The sequence below is a fragment of the Fringilla coelebs genome (assembly GCF_963513975.1).
Source record: "Fringilla coelebs genome assembly, chromosome: 6".
NCBI classification, from domain to species: Eukaryota; Metazoa; Chordata; class Aves; order Passeriformes; family Fringillidae; genus Fringilla; species Fringilla coelebs.
The window spans coordinates 46,644,563-46,663,539 of NC_140034.1; the positions used below are offsets into that span (position 1 = coordinate 46,644,563).

At 39.5% G+C, this 18,977-nt stretch overlaps 1 protein-coding gene across 3 annotated transcripts in view; it reads right to left on the reverse strand.

Moving 5' to 3' along the window:
* MOB2 (MOB kinase activator 2) overlaps nt 1-18,977 on the reverse strand; it is a 108,159-nt gene that overhangs the window by 37,244 nt on the left and 51,938 nt on the right. The window contains exon 1 of one of the 3 annotated variants that reach the window (XM_084208069.1): nt 16,525-16,596. The exons of the other annotated variants lie outside the window; for them this stretch is intronic. Coding sequence (XP_084064195.1) covers nt 16,525-16,562 — 38 coding nt within the window. The 5' untranslated portion in view covers nt 16,563-16,596. Of the gene's footprint in view, nt 1-16,524; nt 16,597-18,977 lie in introns of those variants that run through there. 3 annotated transcript variants of the gene reach the window in all.

The window sequence follows — 18,977 nt, forward strand, 5'->3', positions numbered from 1 at the left end:
CATTTCTTGCTTTGCATTCTTTTCCTAAACCACTTGCTTTCAGGACTTTGTCAATATCAATATGTACTGAGACTACAGGGATCAATGGGTAATTATGTCAAACTGCCATAATTCCTACTTAGCTACTGAGAAATATCATTACTGTGAACATAGCAAAGACATCTTTTGCAAATGCCTGATGAAAATTTCTTCATGACTAGGAAGAGGAGCGGAAGCTGCAGTGTTACTGCAAGGATGTACAGGCAGGTAAAGGATATATATAAATATATAAAAATTATACCTGAATTCAATGATAACACAGTACTTAAAGTATTTTCACATTTTTCCTAGGTTTCTCACAGGGGATGGGAAATGTATCCACCCTGCATCTTGAGCTACTTCTACACTTTGAAGGAACACTATGTGCATCAAGGAAATGTGCTCCAACACACAGTAAGTGAACCTTTCCCTTTCAACGTTCTGCTCTAAAAATTGTTTGAAACTGGGGAAAATACACAGTGTTCTACTATGCAAATAGCAACTTCCCTGTATAATTATAGTGCATTTTGCTGAGAATTGCATCATGACTAGAATACTACCAAGAGGGCAAACATGTAACCACTATTCTTAGTTTGTTAGAAAATTTTTCCCACATTACATAAACACGTACACACCCGGACTTGGGCAGCACCATCAATCTTTTTGTTGTCTTTTCTTCAGTAAAGGAACAGCTATTTTTCATTACAGTAGCTTTATTTTTATTAATGTTATGAAACAGATATTAAATTTTCTCCTTCAGCTTTCTTCACTGTTACTCTTTCCTTGTCTTTACCACAGTTGCCTAAAACTTTCTGTACTGGCATGCTGATTTAAAAAATAAACCTTAAAACTTCAGTAAAAGAATTCAGTTCTAAATATGTATTGAACAGAAGAAGAGTGTCAAGGATTCTACTGATGTTTTATTAAAATGAATGTGTGCACAGCTGACAAAAGCATAAACAGGATTTATTCATAGGATCATACACACTAACCAGAAGCAGCAAAACCAAAACGCAGCAGATTATTGAAAATATCATCAAAACTTTGCAGGCTCTTCCAATGTTGACCAGAAGTATGAACCATGCAAAATTCCTCTGAACAGATGCAGCCTTATATAATTTTAATTCTAGAAATATCTCTGACAAAGAGTCAGTCAGTTCAGGGTAACCACACCTGAGTAGGTCACGTTAAAAGAAGACACACAACAGCTAAGAATTAAGCAGCTCAAAAGCTAACATTGGTATACTGAGTCCATACTCAAGCATCTGATTGATTATATGTCAGAATTCAGTTTTTCATTTCTTGGCCTGAAGGGTGCTAAAAGACAGACTATATTCTGCTCCCAAATGTTCCCCTACAGGCTTAGTGTTAAAACAAAAAAGGCATGGTATTCTAACTAACTCTACAAGATAAAATAAATTCCTTATTTTCTTCCCAATACATGTTCCATTTTTATACAAAGAACAAATGGTCAACTAAATGAAAATTTTTAAAATCATTATTTTATCATAAAACAATATACTTGTTGCTTTTAATGACACAACATCCAAAACATTGCTACTGCTGTTTCTGAATGTAGTAAAATATTTTATTCCACAAATTAGGCTTTGCTTTGTTTGCATATGCAAGGTGTTAATGCATATTTGGAACCTAACCAGAGCTACAGTGCTTGTATGATGATTCTTGTGTGAGGGTTGCTGTTTCTTGTCTTTTCCTATGAACAAATTCATAAAGAAAATGAAAAAAACCCACCTAGCAGAAGCCAGTATTCATACCCATCACCAATGTTGGTGCACATCAAAACATAGAACAAACAGAAGTAATACCACTGAGAAGTCACATCCTGCTACCAAATCCAGACAGGGACAGACACCCACTGCCCTGTAACCCCAGGCCTCTCCACAGCCATCAGATCCTTTTTGTGTGCCTGATGGAAGAGGGAAGGTCTAGGGCAGGGAAGGTCTAGTGTTAAAGGAAGATGTTCACTTCCCACCCCAAAGAAAAGGGATGAGTGACTATGCTTCACTGTCCAAGGATTCACAGAGTCCTTTGGAAAACAAACCTCCTCAGACAAAACTTTATCTTTTAAACAGCCAGTTGGAGAAGGAATAATGTAGCATGGATTCAGCTGTTAGTAACAAGCAGGTAAGGTACAACTCCTCTGATATTTCACCTCATGTGGCTATTGCTTTGTCTTCACCAATCATGGCTTGTTGGGGGACAGCAGTTTTCAGGACAAGACAAAATGTGCAAGACTTAGCATAAAATTCATATAGAGACAAGATCTGTCATGTGTAGTCAGCATTGCATGCCCCTTCTTGTGGTTGAGTTGATCTGTTTTAACCTTGTAGATAAAATCAGAAGTTGTGTCCCCACTATGATTTTTACAGCTTACATATTCTAATTATTTCCCAATGAAAACACACACTTTTTTGACCGAAGCAGGTATTTTGCCTGCATCAATACAGCAAGGTAGCAAAGAGCTGCTACTGCAGACACAGCACTTCTGAGGAAACCTGTGCTCTGCACACACATTTTAGAGTCACCTCTCACCCATGCCTCTGAGCTGTCCAAGTAAAACAAGCTATACTGGTAAAATAAACACATTTTGCCAATAAGTACACTTGACTTTGTTCCAGTGCAGGTGTACTCTCAAAAACCTTCTTCATACCCCAACCAACAACGCCAGAAGACATTTGGAGCAGTGACAAGACTTCCACGGGTAACGCCCAACTTTTCCACCCAGTGATTCACACGTTTCCTCCAGTGGCATGCCAGGCTTCTGTACCACAGAACCTACCCAGTGCTTCCCTGAAAAGCCTGATTTACTGGGATTGCACAAATCAAAGGCACTGCACGTGCAGGGCATGGTGCAGCCACCTACCTGCTGCTCAGCAGCCCACAGAAGACAGCAGCCAAGGCAGGGTGGCTGCCCCATGTCCAGAGGTTCTTTCCCAGGAGCCTTGGGCAATCAGGTCCTGGCCACAGACTGAGCTCCCACACCTGGGGATGCTCAGGTACACTTTATGCCAGCACACCACAGCAACCAGAGAGGTTCCGGGGTCACAACCAGCCTTCAGTTCTTGTCTGCCTTCCATCTAGTTACCCCTGTAGTGAACCCAAAGTTCTATTAGCCTAAAGCACACCTCCCAAAAAGGCATCTGGCTTCAACTTTTGTATCTGACAAGGAAGAAAAATCAGTGATTTTTGCAATAGTTTGTTTCAATGGCTGATCACATCCATTGTTAAGCCACGCTTGCTTTGAATATTTGAAACCTCCTTATTTTAACATCCATATTTCCAACTATGATTGTCATCCTTTCTCTGTTACAGCTTTCTTCTCCTTTTCTTTAAACTTCATTAGTTAGCTATTATATTCACCTCTTGATCTTGAGTAATTTTTTAAAATCTCCTTATGCCTCATTATTAGAAAGCTTTTTTCCCAGTCTTTAAATTCTGCAGTTCTTTTCCACCTTTTTAATTTAGAAGGTATTGAAATGCCTACTCAAAACAGTGAAAGCATAACTGCTCAAAAGATCTGGAGCTCTCCTAAAATCTTAATAGGGATGAACAAGCACACAAAATTTCATCTGGATCTCCATTCCCCAAAAAATTAAATAACCTGTTGCCCGTTTTAAATGTTTGAAGTTTCTAACATTTAGAAGCTCAGAGAATATTCACATCCCAAGTCAACAGAAAGAATGCTACTTCTCATTATTTCATTAAGGAAAGAAAAAGCTATTAAATCATCAATTTATTTACATTATCCAGAGAGAAGAGCTATAAATATAACTCTTGTTTTATAAATATTTAATCAGCTTCGTAACAATTAGAATAATTTCATCCCACATGAGTTATGCTAGCTTTGATTAAAAACTTCAAGGAGAAAAGAAAATATTGTTTTTCTTCTTATTTCTTTTTTTTCCCTTTCTCACCCACAACCATAGGGATGGAAACCATAGCATGGTCATCCAAAATTAGGTTGTAAGACATAAATGGCAAGCACACGGCAAAAATGTTATATTCTCCCTCTATATAAAATTATCACTCTGCTGCTTCCACTGTAATCCTTGAATACCCTTGAGCAAAGAGCAGTTATTGATTTGAGCCAAATTATCTGACCCAAGGGACCGTGTAGAAGGAGCAGAGAACATGCTGCAGCCTAAAACTTGAATGAGTTGTGTCTTATCATCTGCTAACGTGACCATTAGCATGGAAAGCCACTCAGCTCGACTTTACTGCCCACTGTCTCCCCTGCCTTCCTTTTTCTCCCTTTCTTATACTCAGGGAAAATGCCTTCTTCCATCCCTTACAAGGAGCATATTCAGAGTGCAGCAGTGAGAGTGCCCAAAGTAAGTCATGTCCCCTGATTCCTTCAATACTGTTCATTGTCTCACTTTAAGAAATGCTACTTTAACATGCAGAACTCATTAAAGATAACCAACCATACCTGAACTTGCTGAAAAACATGACCCACCCTCACTCTCCCCATAAACACACTCCATATACTCAATATCACTGAGGTACTTGATGGATGAGAAACCCAAGGCTTATGCAAGTCAGAACTTGCAGACATTTCCAAACTTCAACATGTTACACCTCTACTAAAAGTGAAAGCTGCAGTTCACCCTCTCCAGGGCTTCATTTACTGCCTCATTTCTAATTCCAGACAATCAGTTTCCAGCAAAACTTGAAAGCCCGTGCTCTCTCACCATGCAACAAAGGAAGCCAGATTTTCCTCCTGTACTGTAGACATGTGCTTTTGTACAACAACTTCTATTAGCAGATTGTTGCTTAAGAGAAACAGACTGGCAGTGAGAAACAGCTCAGCAGCTTGGCATTTGTTCTACTTGTGTAACCCTTCGCAAACAGCCTTGCATTTCCATGAAGGCAACAAACATCTGCTCTGTACACATACAAATATTAAATAATCCAGAAGCTGCAATGCTGTTCAAAAATTGGCTGAATGGATACAGAGAAACAAAACCTGATTCATATTCTCATGCTTTAAGACCTAGGAGTGAAATTGAGTGAAATCCTTGCAAAGAATTGGCAAAGATGTAGTGCCCAGCGTGGGCAACTACATCAGTTCCCATAAATGAGTGGTAAGACCATACACAGAGCAAAAGCACACACAGCTACTTGTCCCATTGTCCCAAGGTGCCAGGACATGGTGGTAAGTACTGCTGTTGGAGGAAGTCAGAAGTGCTCCAGAACACAGGAAAACACTTGGAGAAACAGAAGGCTGGGACTTGAGAATGAGAGGTGCAATCCAAGCAGAGTTGTTCAGTGCATACTCATGTATCAGAGCACAATGGTTGTGGCTCACCATGGTTGAAGATTACCAAAAAACAACAATAATCTCCTCACAGTCTTGCAGTTTTCTGATTACCCTTTGAAGGATCACTCTAAGCAGTAAAAACAAAGAAAATAAAGCCTGAGCATTAAGTCTGAAACTTGAAATGTGTAGAAATCTGAAGAATGTATTTGGGACAACTAGGGAATTACATTCCTATGTATGAGATGAAGCACGGTCTGAAACACTTTGTAAGTATTTTTTTTAATCCTCAGAGAGCTGTCTATTTTGAAATTGCATTGCCATATCCCAGTATGTACTTACAGGGGAGCAGACAAATTACAATTAGTTTTCAAGAACATGACAATAAAAATATTTAACCTGTATTGCAACATAGTTTGTAACACAAACTGCCTCATCATTATACTTATTCATACTGTAGAACAGATTTACAATTTATATTTATCAGATTTACTATGTTGTTTACTACTGATAAACTATTCTGTGCATAAAGAAGTGGAAATTGAGGCATTTTATTTCTTATTGAGAGTGCCATGGTAGCAAAGTCGAAAACTTATTATTCTATCCAGATTTTCAATACATGTAGAATATAGAAAGCTCAATTTATTTATTCAGTCCACTAAATTTCTCCAAAACACTAAGAGACATTCTCTCTCCCACCAAAAGTTCTTCAGAACTCCTACAGTCAGTGCAAGTGCTGATGGCCCAAGCAAACTTACACACAACATAACTCCTTTCCAGAGCAGAACAGAAAAATGGGAACTGATGATTCCAAAACCACATTCTAAAAAACCCAAACCCTTACTTTTCTTGAACCATTTTTAGGAGAGCTTATTCATAGGGCTTCTCTCATACACATTGGCACACTACTATTTGCCACATATTTGACCATTGTGACTCCATCTTTTGATCACATACTGCATCATTGACTGCACAATTCACCATCAGAGAGCAAAATTATGGGGTTTTTTACTTAAAAGGAGAGCATCAAGAAGAGATATGAACCCTAACTTGGTTGAAATCGCCTCCATGAAACTAAAATTTATTTTTGTAAACACCATAGCAGTGGATTTGACTTTAAAACACAGCAGCCTCAATTTGTGCTATTTTAAATTGAAATGCTGAAATAGGAATAATGTTCAAAATTTAAGGTGGGAAAGGCTGAAGCTACACTTGCTCACAGAATATGGGACAGAATTGGCATAGATGTTAAAATCTAAACTAATAGACTTGGTTTTGGAGAAACATGACAGCCACACCTACAGATATCCTTCCAAGTCAAAAGAAGAATCATTCCGTTGCTATCCTGTACATTTTTACTGTCCTTACAAATTTATAAGGATTGCAGTCAGAGAGGGCTACAGTTACTTTCTATGTGGCTTAAGCACATGTTCCTGCTCTGCCACTGTTCCTTGTAAAACTTACTCTCAGGCTTAATAGCCTGTGACAAAAACTAACCCATAAACGTGAAAAGAAGGGATTTGGGAAAAGAGCCTTGAAGAAAACAGGGAAAATAATGACAATTTTTCTATGTTTCAAAGCCTGGGTTGAAGTGGCCTAATAAAAACCACACATTCAGCTCTTTCTGACACCTCTTGGCTGGTTTCTGTCTGATGTAACTGTGCAAGTAGATGTTGATGGGATGGGCAGTGGAAGAAGGGGCTGCTTCCCCAGGGCCCAGCCAAGGGGCTCTGGGAGGCTGCAGCTGCCCGCAGCTGCCAGCTGCCATGGGCACGCACTCACTGCCTGGCTTTTGTTTTTCAGAACAGGGAGAAAACACTTTTCTCCTCCCTTGTCTGGGAAACAGGAAACACATTCTTATAAAGACTCTCCCACATACAGACTGGGCAGGAAAAAGGTGGAGTTTGGCAACATCAAGATTTGTTCTTCAAATGCAGACCAGTAATTATTGTAAGGTAAGCGACAGGATGGCTGGGCTTACTAATGTTTACTCACCCTGGTGCTGCTGTTTTCAAATGTATTTATATTTCATGCAGACTTACCCATAAATGTAAAAATAATTTTTTTTACCTGAGTTTTCAGGTGGAGAAACCCTTGCACAGACTTTATTTACCTTTACATAAATTCAACAAATGTAAATAAATGTCTTTTTCAATAACTGTACAAGTTAATTCCTTCTTATGAGCCCTATAAAGTGGCTAGACATTTTTATCCTTGTTTTACAAAGTATGCTGTTTCAAGTGGAGAACACAGCTCTCCAGAGCACAGGAAAATAATACACCTCCACTTCAGAAACCATAAATCAGTAGTAATATTGTCTTTAGCTCAGGGGAAAAAAAAAATCATTAGGACAGAAATACGTGTGGGTTTTCTAGGAAGGTCACTCACTTGTTAATAAATCTGTGTGTTTGAAAGGACAGATCTTGTTGATCAAATGTGCATCAGGAACACATTAAAAATAAGTAACAGAAAAAGAATTAGTATGAACAGAAAAAGTCCTCCACTGGGAAAAAAACCACCATGTTGGTTTGACACTATTTGTTATGAGCTACCTAAGAAAAAAGTCTTAAAATAGCTTGATTGCATCACATACCAAGTTTGAGATGTCACCTTCGCAGGAAGCACATCCAGACTACTGAGTATTACAGTGCTAATCTGGATGGGAATCCACCTCTCATTTTGCAAAAGTCACATTATGGCCATTGAGAAATTAATATTTTTTGGTGAAAAAATTAGATGAACCTGCAAAAAATCTGATTTCTTTCAGTTCCTAAATGTGTGCTTGCCAAGGTCAGACTCAACAGCCTTTTAGAGCTTACAAAAAATATTTTTTTTTTTAGTAACCATAAGTACAGTGTCTTGAGCATGTTACAAAACACAGCACTTAACCCCATAAAAATATTTAAATATGTAGTCAGTGTAATACCTCTTCAGTGTTCTGTGAGCCATCATTCATTACAAAAATCCTCTCACAAGCTCCATGAAATCAAATTATAATGAAAAAATTATTAAATGCCCCAGAGAAAATGCCTTGTTACTGTATGTTGAATACATCCATAATTAAAACTGACTGGGAAGGCAAACACTTGTCTTGAAAAATAATGTGTTCAACACCTTTGAGTAATGTAGCTGCATGACTGCTGTGAAATAAAGCACCCAAACCAATAAACCCAACAGGCACAGAGTCAGCAGCAGTGGTGCTGCTGCTCCCTCCCATTCAGCAGGAGCTCCTTGCCAATGCTTGAGGTTCCTAATCCTTAGCACCCCGTGGCATAACTGTTGTTGTCTCCCACATAGATTAAGTGAAAGAACTCCTATTTTCTTTTAGCTAAGCTGGCAGCACTAAGCAAAGAGATGGTGTATGCTGCATTGTTGGCAGGACACAGCCCTGGGAATTGAGACTTTTAAAAAATCATTAACAGGTTTTGGTTTTGCTTTTTCTTCCTTAGTTTAAAAGGGGGCCATATTCAAGAGTCCCCTCAAGACAGCTACAGGGAAAGAAACTTCAATTTACATCATCATTATTACAGGCATGGTTTGACAGTGGGCATGGGTAGAAAGCATGCTCCCATTCTCTTTTAATGGAAAGCCTGAATTCACTGAAAAATGGTGTTTAAATGGCTACATTTAATACAGTTATTCAGTATCCTTTCACAGCAACAACCCATTAAAAGCCTCTAGTCCTCAGAGCATCTTAGAGGGAAGAAGCAGAAATAAACTGTCCAGTGCATATCAAGCATTTGTATCTGCAATTCACAGAAACTGTATAAAAGCTGACAGTTAATTTATTAGTTATTACTAATGAGCTAGAAATTTGGCTGTTAATAGTTCTGCTGTAAAACAGATAAATGATATGGCTAGTTTTAGTGGGCACTTCTTACCCTGCATAACTTTCATTACAAGCCCTAACCACAGTATATACTCCAGAAAGCAGTTTACTTGTAGGGACAGAGGGAGGTGGCAGAGAAGGTGCAAAAACAAATTTAAGTTAGCCATCTGAAGAGTTTAATTATTCCCTGTTGTGGCCCCAGATTGTTAATGGAACGTCTTTGTAATACTCAAATCCTATGAGCACTTCCTACCACCTGAGATTCTGTATAAGAGCAAGGATGACAGTTCTCTTGAATTTGTATGACAGCACTGTTTTATATCAGGAGGTGAGACATTCCCAATAATACATACACTATGGGGGGATTAAAAAAAAAAAAGAAAAAATAGATGGAGGGAAGAATACACAGACACAAGACTTGCAACAGCACATTCTGGAGCTCTGAATTAAATCTTTGCTTCTGGTAGAGACTAATAAAATATCCATTAAGTTGCTGTTAGCTGCATGTAGATAAGATGTGAGAATGAACATATATTCCTATAGGTTGTTCGTTGATTTAAATATTTCCAAAAGTTGGGAGACAAACTGATCAGGCCAGTTTTAAGAATATGTATCAAAATGAGCATACTTCTGCACCACAGCCTGAGTCTTAATCACTTTTTCATATTAAAAAAACAAAACAAAAACTTTTCTAATATCAACTGACAGAGAGTACTGCAGTTTCAGAACTACATTATAAAATTATTTTACTATATGGCCTAGTGATCTGTATAAATGGCTGACAAAGAGGTTACTCCCCCCAAAAAATTTGATATTTAATGTAAATACTTATTTTCTGTAAGTCATCTGCAGCATTCACCATGAAGAAGGCCCAGTTTCAAATCCATATTTGGGAATAACACTATTAATATAACACCAATGACTCACAGTGCAAGTTCTAATGAAATCTTTTATTTAGAAGCATTACATTTATAATACTTTCCCCATATAAGGCTTACAGTTTAAGCCTTTACACATACATTGTTAGCAAATATAAAAATGCTTAAACTACTTTTGAATGCTCGCGCATGCAAAAAAAATTCCAAAGAAAACACACGTGAGATCATAAATCTTGTGTTGTAGGACAAATCCTACGTGCACAGCTAGCTGAATATAAAGGGCAATGGAATCACAGAATGGTTTAGGTTGGAAGGGACCTTAAAGGTCATCCAGTTCCAACCCCACTGCAATGGGCAGGGAACCTTCCACTAGACCAGGTTCCTGAGAGCCCCATCCAATCTGGCCTTGAATACTGCCAAGGATGGGGCATCCACAACCTCCCCATAATCTGTTCCAGTGCATCACCACCCTCACAGTAGAGAATTTCCCCTCTTTCAGTTCGAACCCTTACTCCTTGTCCTGTCACTGCAGTTCCTGATAAAGCAGCATCCCTCTACTGCTTCCCTGTAGGCTCCCTTCACATACCAGAAAGCTGCTGTCAGTTCTCCACTCAACCTTCTCTTCCCCAGGCTGAACAACCTCCAGCTTTCTACAATTTTCTCAACCTGAGTAGTTTAAATGGGAAAAAACCCCAAACAACCTCCCAACCCTCTATAAAACCAACACCATTCCTGAAGGTGAAGATTTACTCAAAGATCCAGAATTACAATTCTAGAAGTGGTTTGGTATTTTGCACTGTATTTCAAACTTAGCAAACATAGAGTAAGGTGGACAGTAGCAGGTGTGCCCAGGATGCATAAATAATGCCCAAATGTCATGGAAATGCTGCAAATGGTAAGCTATAGTCACAAGGTGACAGAGAGCCTACTGTCAGTCCTGCTGCTTGCTTTCAGACATTCATCATCACCCTCTTTCTCCAGCTTTTGATGGCTCCATAACCTCTCCATACTGTTCCTAGAGTAGAGCCAACAGGAAAACAAATGGGGCCTCCCTCAGCAGAGCACAGGAGCCAGAACCTGCAGGAATGAACCTTCCCAGCACAACAGGGCAGCAGTGGTCAGGAACAGTCAGAAACCCTTCCTGTGTGTGGGACATGATGTGAGGCTGGAATCCTGTTCCCATCCTTTGGCTGTGTCACTGCACAGTTATGGAATGGCAGACATGGGATGCAGGGGAGTGGAATGGGAGACTTGAGCAAAGTGTTTTATAAAGGAAACTTCTGCTGTTTATAGCATGAGAGTATTTGCCACATTTTGCTTGTCCTCAGGGGCTGTTCTCCCTCTGTACACACCCAGCAGTCAGAGCTGCCTTAGATGTCTACATCCAAACACCATCCCTGCATACACTGCAGCAACCCTCCTTCTCCAAAAAGCAGCAAAATAAGGGCATTCTATAACATACAAGAAGCCATCTCGCCTTGTAACTGAGGCACGTGAATGAAGATCACTGTCAGCTCCAGTAAGTGTGGGAGTAAAGCTGTAACTAAGTTACAAATGAGGAGAGGGCTACAGCCGACCAAGAAAGTACTTAGACACCAGGCAGAGCTCAGCCAGGAGTGCTGGCATTTTGTACCTTGGCTTGCATTTTCTGACACCATAAAGCATTCTAAAAACGACTCTCCAAAAATGGATTCCCAATTTAAAAAAACACCAAAACCCTGGAGTGGACAATCTACACTTTGGGCCTTAATCTGATACATTTGTGCTGTGCTTTCCAAGGATAACAGTCTGTACTGCTACCCTTAGATTTCCCCTTTTTTCATGACAGAAAATGTGGTAATTTGGGAGGACTTTAAAGAAGTTCAAACAGCTGCTTCTCCTCAGATAAGATATTTGGGTGTTCATACTACCTCAGTCTGCCAGACGAGCTATTTCAGCGAGATTTCACGAGCTGTTTGTCACATCTTTCAAAGATATTTTTCCTGCAGTTGCAAAGAGACTTAATAAAAAGGCCTTCTGAAGCAGACTTACTATGTTCTTTCCCATTTCTACTTTTTTAGGCAAAACAAACATAAGATACCACTTTCTCTCCTTGGCTTGCTTTACGTCAGTACAAGACGGAAGCACACAAGAAAAACAAATTCTTTTTCAATTTCAGTACTTGGCTCAAAATCAAAAGTCATTAGTTTAAAGCAGTGGCTTGGAAAAGAGGAAACATCTTGGGGCCAACAATATTTTTTATCAGTCAGTGAGCATCCATTAATCATTAAGATATTCCAAAGTATTTTGTTCCCATCCAGCTTGAATTTGTTTCAAGGCAATAGTTCTGACTATGATAATATATAATCACCTTCATGTACACACAGACCTGAGACAAATGCAGAAAAAAAAAAATCCTTTCCATGCAGAATGGAACTCAATGAACATTTTTCACAAGGGCCCAGGGCAGTGCTGAGCAGAGGGGAGGTGCCCAACTATTTGAACTCTCAGGTGAAACACTGATCCAACAACGTCACAAGGTAAACACAAACCTTGAAAAAATGGAGCAAGTGCTCCTCAGCAGCACAGGCACTGAGGTGCTAAACTGCAAATACTGCATTTTCAAAGCTTTCACCCCCACCAGATTTCTGAATGCATGGTCTAGCTAAATGTTCTTTTGACACTTAATATCCCAGGAAAACATGGCACACAGCAGTTATTCAACAGAGGAGAGTCAGGTAGGGCAATGATGAGAAGACAAAAATTATTTCATTAACATGTAAACATTTTAAATCGTGCTACACATTTGTTTCAGCAAATAATCTCTTGCACATGTTGTTCAGTTCCATCACCATAGGTTTGGGATGGCCACTGTGCAGGAGTTGCAGAGATTATTGCTCAGATTTAATAGCCATCAGTTGACAAGCTTCTGAACCTGAACTTTCAGACCAAATGTGATTCACTTGGCCTTGACAAAATTACCATGACAAGCAGAAGAGAATCATCACGTGGCTCTCTGGCCATCAAACCATCAGAAAGCCCAGTGTGGGTGCAATTTTTACCTTGTAGGCTGTTGGTCAGTATTCCCTGTGCTATTGGAAGGGAAGTCAGCAAGCAGCCAGCTGCCCAACAGAGGCGTTCACTTGTACAGCTGGACAATCTACTCAGCACTGCAGCAAAGCCTTCCTGCAGAGGGCATGGCCTTTGTGCAGGACACCAGGAGGACACAGCCCTGTCTGCACCACTGTGAAGGTTATAGGAATGCACAGGCCTGGACTTTATGATCTAAAAGACACAGGAAGTTTGACCTGTGACCAAAGTTCAAGTTGTGTTGAGGTCGTATCTTGTGAAATGTATGCTTGGATTTACACCCTTCCTTAAAGTCAAGTCATTAGGAGAAAAAGGGGGAAATAAATGTGTAGTAAACAATATTTGTTATTTGACACCCTAACAGCCTGCAAAGACTTACACAGAGTATCACTAATTCCAAATGATAAAGGCTCAAGAGAAGACAAAAGAAGAAATAGCAATTGCAAAGAGAAAAAAATTGACGCTGCAATGATTACAGTGCCAGTGCATTTTTCAGTGTCACTGTGTCACAACGCAGCATCAAGCAAATAAATGAATATCTCCCAAGCTAAGATGACCTTCAAAAGAGATTATTTATACAAAGAAACTTTGCAATGCAAAGAAATACAATCAGCACACGGCAGGATAGCACACAACAGCAAAGCTGACTTAACAACACGGTCAAAGAGATGCTGGCAGGTAAGATTTCTACCTCAGTCTCAGCAAGATGAAGTGGGTCTTCTAACTCAGTGTCCTCTGATGAATCTCAGCACCAGATCCCTCTGTCTCCACAAGCCTAACAATTACCCTCTTCAACAAGCAAGAGCAAACATGCCCATGTCCAGTGAGACCTGCTCAAAGAATACCTATAAATCACTGTTTCTAAGTGAAACTCTGGATTTTAGTTGTTTCCCATTTATGTTTGTACAGCGTCAATGAGGGGTGATGGAACAGCAGAAAAGTGAAGCAGGGGAGGCTTTTTGCTGGTATTAGGTTGGAAAATATCCTCAAGTATCTTAGCTCCCCTTGCAATCTCTCTCCCCCTTTATGAGTTTAAAACTGCCGTCAGAGCCTGAGCAAATCATATCCAATGGAAAAAAACTTATTATCATGATGACTTTTGCTTCAATGTCCTTGTTTACAACTCCTTTTTTCTTGTTTACTTTTGGGACATTTTGGGTTTTTTTTGTTTGCTTTGTTGTTGTTTTGTTTAGGTTCTTTTTTTTGGTGGGTGTTTTTTTATTCTTTTTGTTTGTTTGTTTGTTTTATAATAAAGTTTCGTGCATGGCACTGTAAAAAGCACTCCCACAGTACCTATCTGCCCTACAACTCCACCCCCAATGAGCTCCCCTCTCCTCAAGTGACCTGCACAACAGGGTGCCTCTCCACCTGACAAGTGGAACACGCTGTCCCAAACAAAAACCCTTCAAGATCAAAACAAGCTTTTCTGCTGACATGGCAAAAGTTTAGGCTAAACAGGAAAACATACTTGAAGCTCTTTTTCCATTACCTTGCATTATTAAACCATCTAGGCAAGAGATAAACATAAAAGGAATTTCTTTAATTAGATAAATCAACTCCTCAGCATCTGTTGTTTAATAAAGTAAAGCAGATCAGCATGTTAGAATCAGATAATATTGAAGTCTCCCACAAACTCACAGCTGAAGCTTCTTTTTCATGCAAGCATTTGGGTGCCTCTGGTTTTACTAACTGTAATACAACACTTCCAGTTAAATGCTCACTGTAAAATGTAATGCCAGGTACACACTGGGCCACAACAAGTGAAATTCCTTAAAAAGATTATGCATCATCTTGCAAGTTACAACAAGGCAGAACAGATGCACAGGCTGATCTTGCACAATGCATTTTCCTGAAGTTCTATACCATGCATTCCTTTCTAATAAAACTCAAATCAATGAAAGATTGTACTTCTTGTAACTAAAGTCTAAAAAAATTTATTTAACATAAACAATATCCATTACCTTTTGCTATTCAGCATCCTTTCTTAATTGACTCTCTAAGATAATCTCTCAAAGGTCACAAACCTCTGCAAAAAAGCCAAATTAATTAGAATATATTCTTAGCCTCTCTCTACTACAAACCAAATCCCACTGAGGGACAAGTTTATCAGCTTAAAACCAAGCACTGTAAGATAGTAATTTTCAATTATGTTTGATCTTGTATGCAGTTGGATAATGGCATTTTTATTATAGTCATAAAAAAATGTTAAGGATGTATCACGAAGATGTTAACATCCACCTCCTTTGACATTAAGAAAACCTAATTCAAATCAAATTTTGGATTTTTAAAAAATCAAATGTAAACATATTTTGGCAAAGCAAAAGATCCTTCTAAGCTGCATTGGGCAAACCAGTGCAGGCAAAAACCATTGCAGTCCAGATGACCAACATTGCCAAAGTATTCCCCATCCATCTGGGCTGGGATCTGCCCCTCCTGTGCAGAGATTGCCACTGGGCTGCAGCATGGACAGTGAGTCTAAGGCACTGTGGGGTTTGCCTGCACACCTGCACTCTGAGGCACAGCCAAAACACATCTGGGCTTTTCAGGAGCTGCACCATGCAGCACTTACCTCAGCACTTACTCACTACAGAGGGCTAAAGGCAGCTAAGTGAAGTGACACTCCAAGACTAACAACTTTCTTCATTTGTCAAGTCACCCACCAGCTGCAAGCTAACAGCCATCACTGCACAGTGGAAGTACAAGTCCTCTTCAGACCAGCTAAGCTGGGCTCAGAAATAAAACTTACATCCTATGAAGACACACAAGAATCTGCTTTAGTAAAAATTAAACACTATTATTTTAAAAACCCCATTCACCTGAAAATTTTCGATTTTCTCTCTCTTCAATTTTTATAAAATTCTTTGAACAAGGAATATTTAGTTTATTATCACCTTTGCAGTTATGGTATATTCTCTGTTACTGAGAAGATGTAACAGCAATCAGAGAGAAATAAAATCAGTATTTTTAAAACCACAAAGTAAAGTAACTCAGAGCAGTAGTTTCAAGTAGGAAAAACTTAAACTAATTTTTCAGACTGGTGAAATTTAAAGTAATTTGTATTCCATGTCGGGGAGCATCACATTTTAATGGAGTTTAGCTATTTTTTGTACCAAAAGCTGGAAAATACTTAGAATAATTATCACAGGCACTTCTTCAGGAATCACAGAGTTCCTAATGTTTCATGGCTTTACTGAGCAGATCCACTTCATTTTAACATATGGAGAACTCTGACCCGCCCCCACCAAATGCATGCACTATAAAAGCAAACCTAACAAGATGCAGAAAAAAACAAAGCTAAATAAGCTGCACATTTCCTACTCTATGATTCTCTGTTCCTTTTGAGACAAAAGACCTGGCCATTATTTCATGTACCCCATCACTAGAGAGGAAAATAAACTTTTCACGTGGTTTTAATGATGAAGTTTCAAAAGAGGATGCAGGCGGTTTCTTACCCGTTCAGTGTGTATGACCCATTCCTCCTGAGTCTCATACTTGCAGATAAGAATCTTAGGAAAAAGTCCAGAATGAGGTGGTTTGTCCTCTGCAACACCAGAATACAGGCACCTGTTTGGTGGTTGCGCTTTTTGTTCACCAGGGGATCTCTTTCCTGTTTCTCTGAGTCATCAGTGGGGAACAATGCGAAACCACCACCAGAGCCACTGAGCAGGAAGCCCAGAGGAAACTGCCTGCAGCCAAACAGGAGTCTGGAGGTGTAAAATCTCCCCAGCACACCTCTCAAAAAACCTTGGAGTCTGCTAAGGAAAAGCAGCAAAAACTCAGAGGAGTTTTTTATAAAAAGTACCTAAAGTTCTCTCTGCACATGCAAGAATAAATTTTGTAGAAAGCTGTAGGTGATCAGTGAGCTGCTCTTCTTCTGAACAGCCTGAAAGCAGCTTCAGATCTGTTCCCTCCTGCTCACCAGCCCTGCTGCAACTATTACCCAAGCACTACCCTCAGAGCACAAGGCAAGGCAACTAAACAAGAAGCCCTAGATAACAAATACTCAGCATTTTTGTTTTGGTTTTTTTTTTCCTCCCCCCAGTATCAAGCTAGAAATTACACATGTGCAAAGGGACATACGATTAGTGGTTAAAAGGCTTGTTTTCCTTGCAGTAGGTTAAAAACAGGCAGATTTAAAGTCACGCTTGAATGCTGCAGGGAAAAATATCCTCTAGCAGTCCAGTGCGGGGCAAGCTGCCCTGCATAAATCACAGCATTGCAGTGTCTCTGATGAGGCTGTTTTCCTCTCCTTTCTGCTCACCCTGATAGCTGCGAACCAAGCAGCTGCACAGCTCAATGTCTGCTGAGTCTACCACACAAAGCAAAAATCACTCCAGGTAGCTGTTGATCATTTACTGCCTGTGAGCAGATCAACAGCGACTCAAATAATAAATCACATGAAAAATATTTTTATCAACAGATGTTGAAAGGACCATCACTTGTGGCCCAGGTGAAACTGCTTTAGGATAATGAGAAAACTGCAGACTAGACAAATATAAAGATTAAATATTCACTACCTAAAAAGCAGAAGGAATCAATCCCAGAGAACTCTGGCCCGAGTAAAACATTATTCTTATTTGAATGGCTCAAATGTCTAAAGACAGTATACTTGTCAAGCTGCATTTTTTCAAGTAGTTGAATAGTTATAAGAAAACCAGCCTAAAAAAAAGGAGAATTACTTTAATTCTTTATAGGTGCCTCAGATTATACAGTTAGGCATAATCAAGAATACCTACAAAGGGACTATAGATCACAAATATTGAGAGAAAAAGTTACACTGAATTATAGGCTGAAAAAATCAAGGTGGTCCTGCTGACAAAAGGCAATGAGACTGAGCTGTACAAACATGCTGCATCTACAGGACAGAAATTCTCAGCATCTGGCCTAATCTGGAGCACTGTGCTCAACCCATGGCACTCTAGTTGAAGGCAGATGTAGAATTAGCTGGAATCCAGAGAGCATCAAGAAGATTATCTGTCCTACAGAGGTGAAAACTGAGGGAGAAAAACAAGACAACACCTTCTAAGAAGGTAAAGAGAAAGAAAACAAAATGTTCTTCCTGCTCTGTCCATCACAAAGGCATTTGAACTAAGCAATAAACAGAGCAGGTGAGGATTATTTTGCTTGGTATGTGTATTTGGGTTTTAAGTACAGGAACAGATGACAGAGTCTGCATTATTGCAGGCCTTTGAGATGATCTTGCTCCAGAGCTGGGGACTGACTAGGTGACTTCTGCAGGTGGCTCTCATCCCTACCTTTCTATGATTTGCTCCCAGTTCCAGCTGGTAGAAAAAAATTAAAATTGTCTTGTATAACCATGACACACACTAGCTCAAGTCAAATCAGACTAGAACATGCTTTAGAATTTCCTCCTGAAAATAAGACAGGGTGGCCAGGACTCCAAGCAGACCCACCACGTTACGAGCACAGTGGTGGCAGCGCTCTGTCTTTATCATATATATTCTTGGAGAGAATGACACCTCATGTTCTTCTCAGCTTTACAAAGATCCTACCTGTGTACTGGCTGGCAGCAGGGGATAATTATTCCAGTTGCTATGGTCAGGCCCCACTGTCCCTCAGGAGCTGGCCAAGATTCCCTATGGCCACAGAACAGCTCAAAGTCAGGTCCCTGCAGGCAGCTACTTACTCACCAGTGCTGAGTAAAGCACAGACACATTCTTGGAAGTTTATCACAGTAAACTAGGATGATTTATTTTGCTAATAATTTAGAAAATAAAAAAATAAAGCTAAAGTTAATAAATCAAAAATGCTACATAAAGATAATTTCTAAATGCTCTACAAACCCATCTCAGATGAAAACTTGTACTCAATTTTCTTCTTGGAATGTGAGATTTTAGAGAGGTCACCTTAAATCCAGGCTCAGAGTAAAATCCAGGCTCTGATA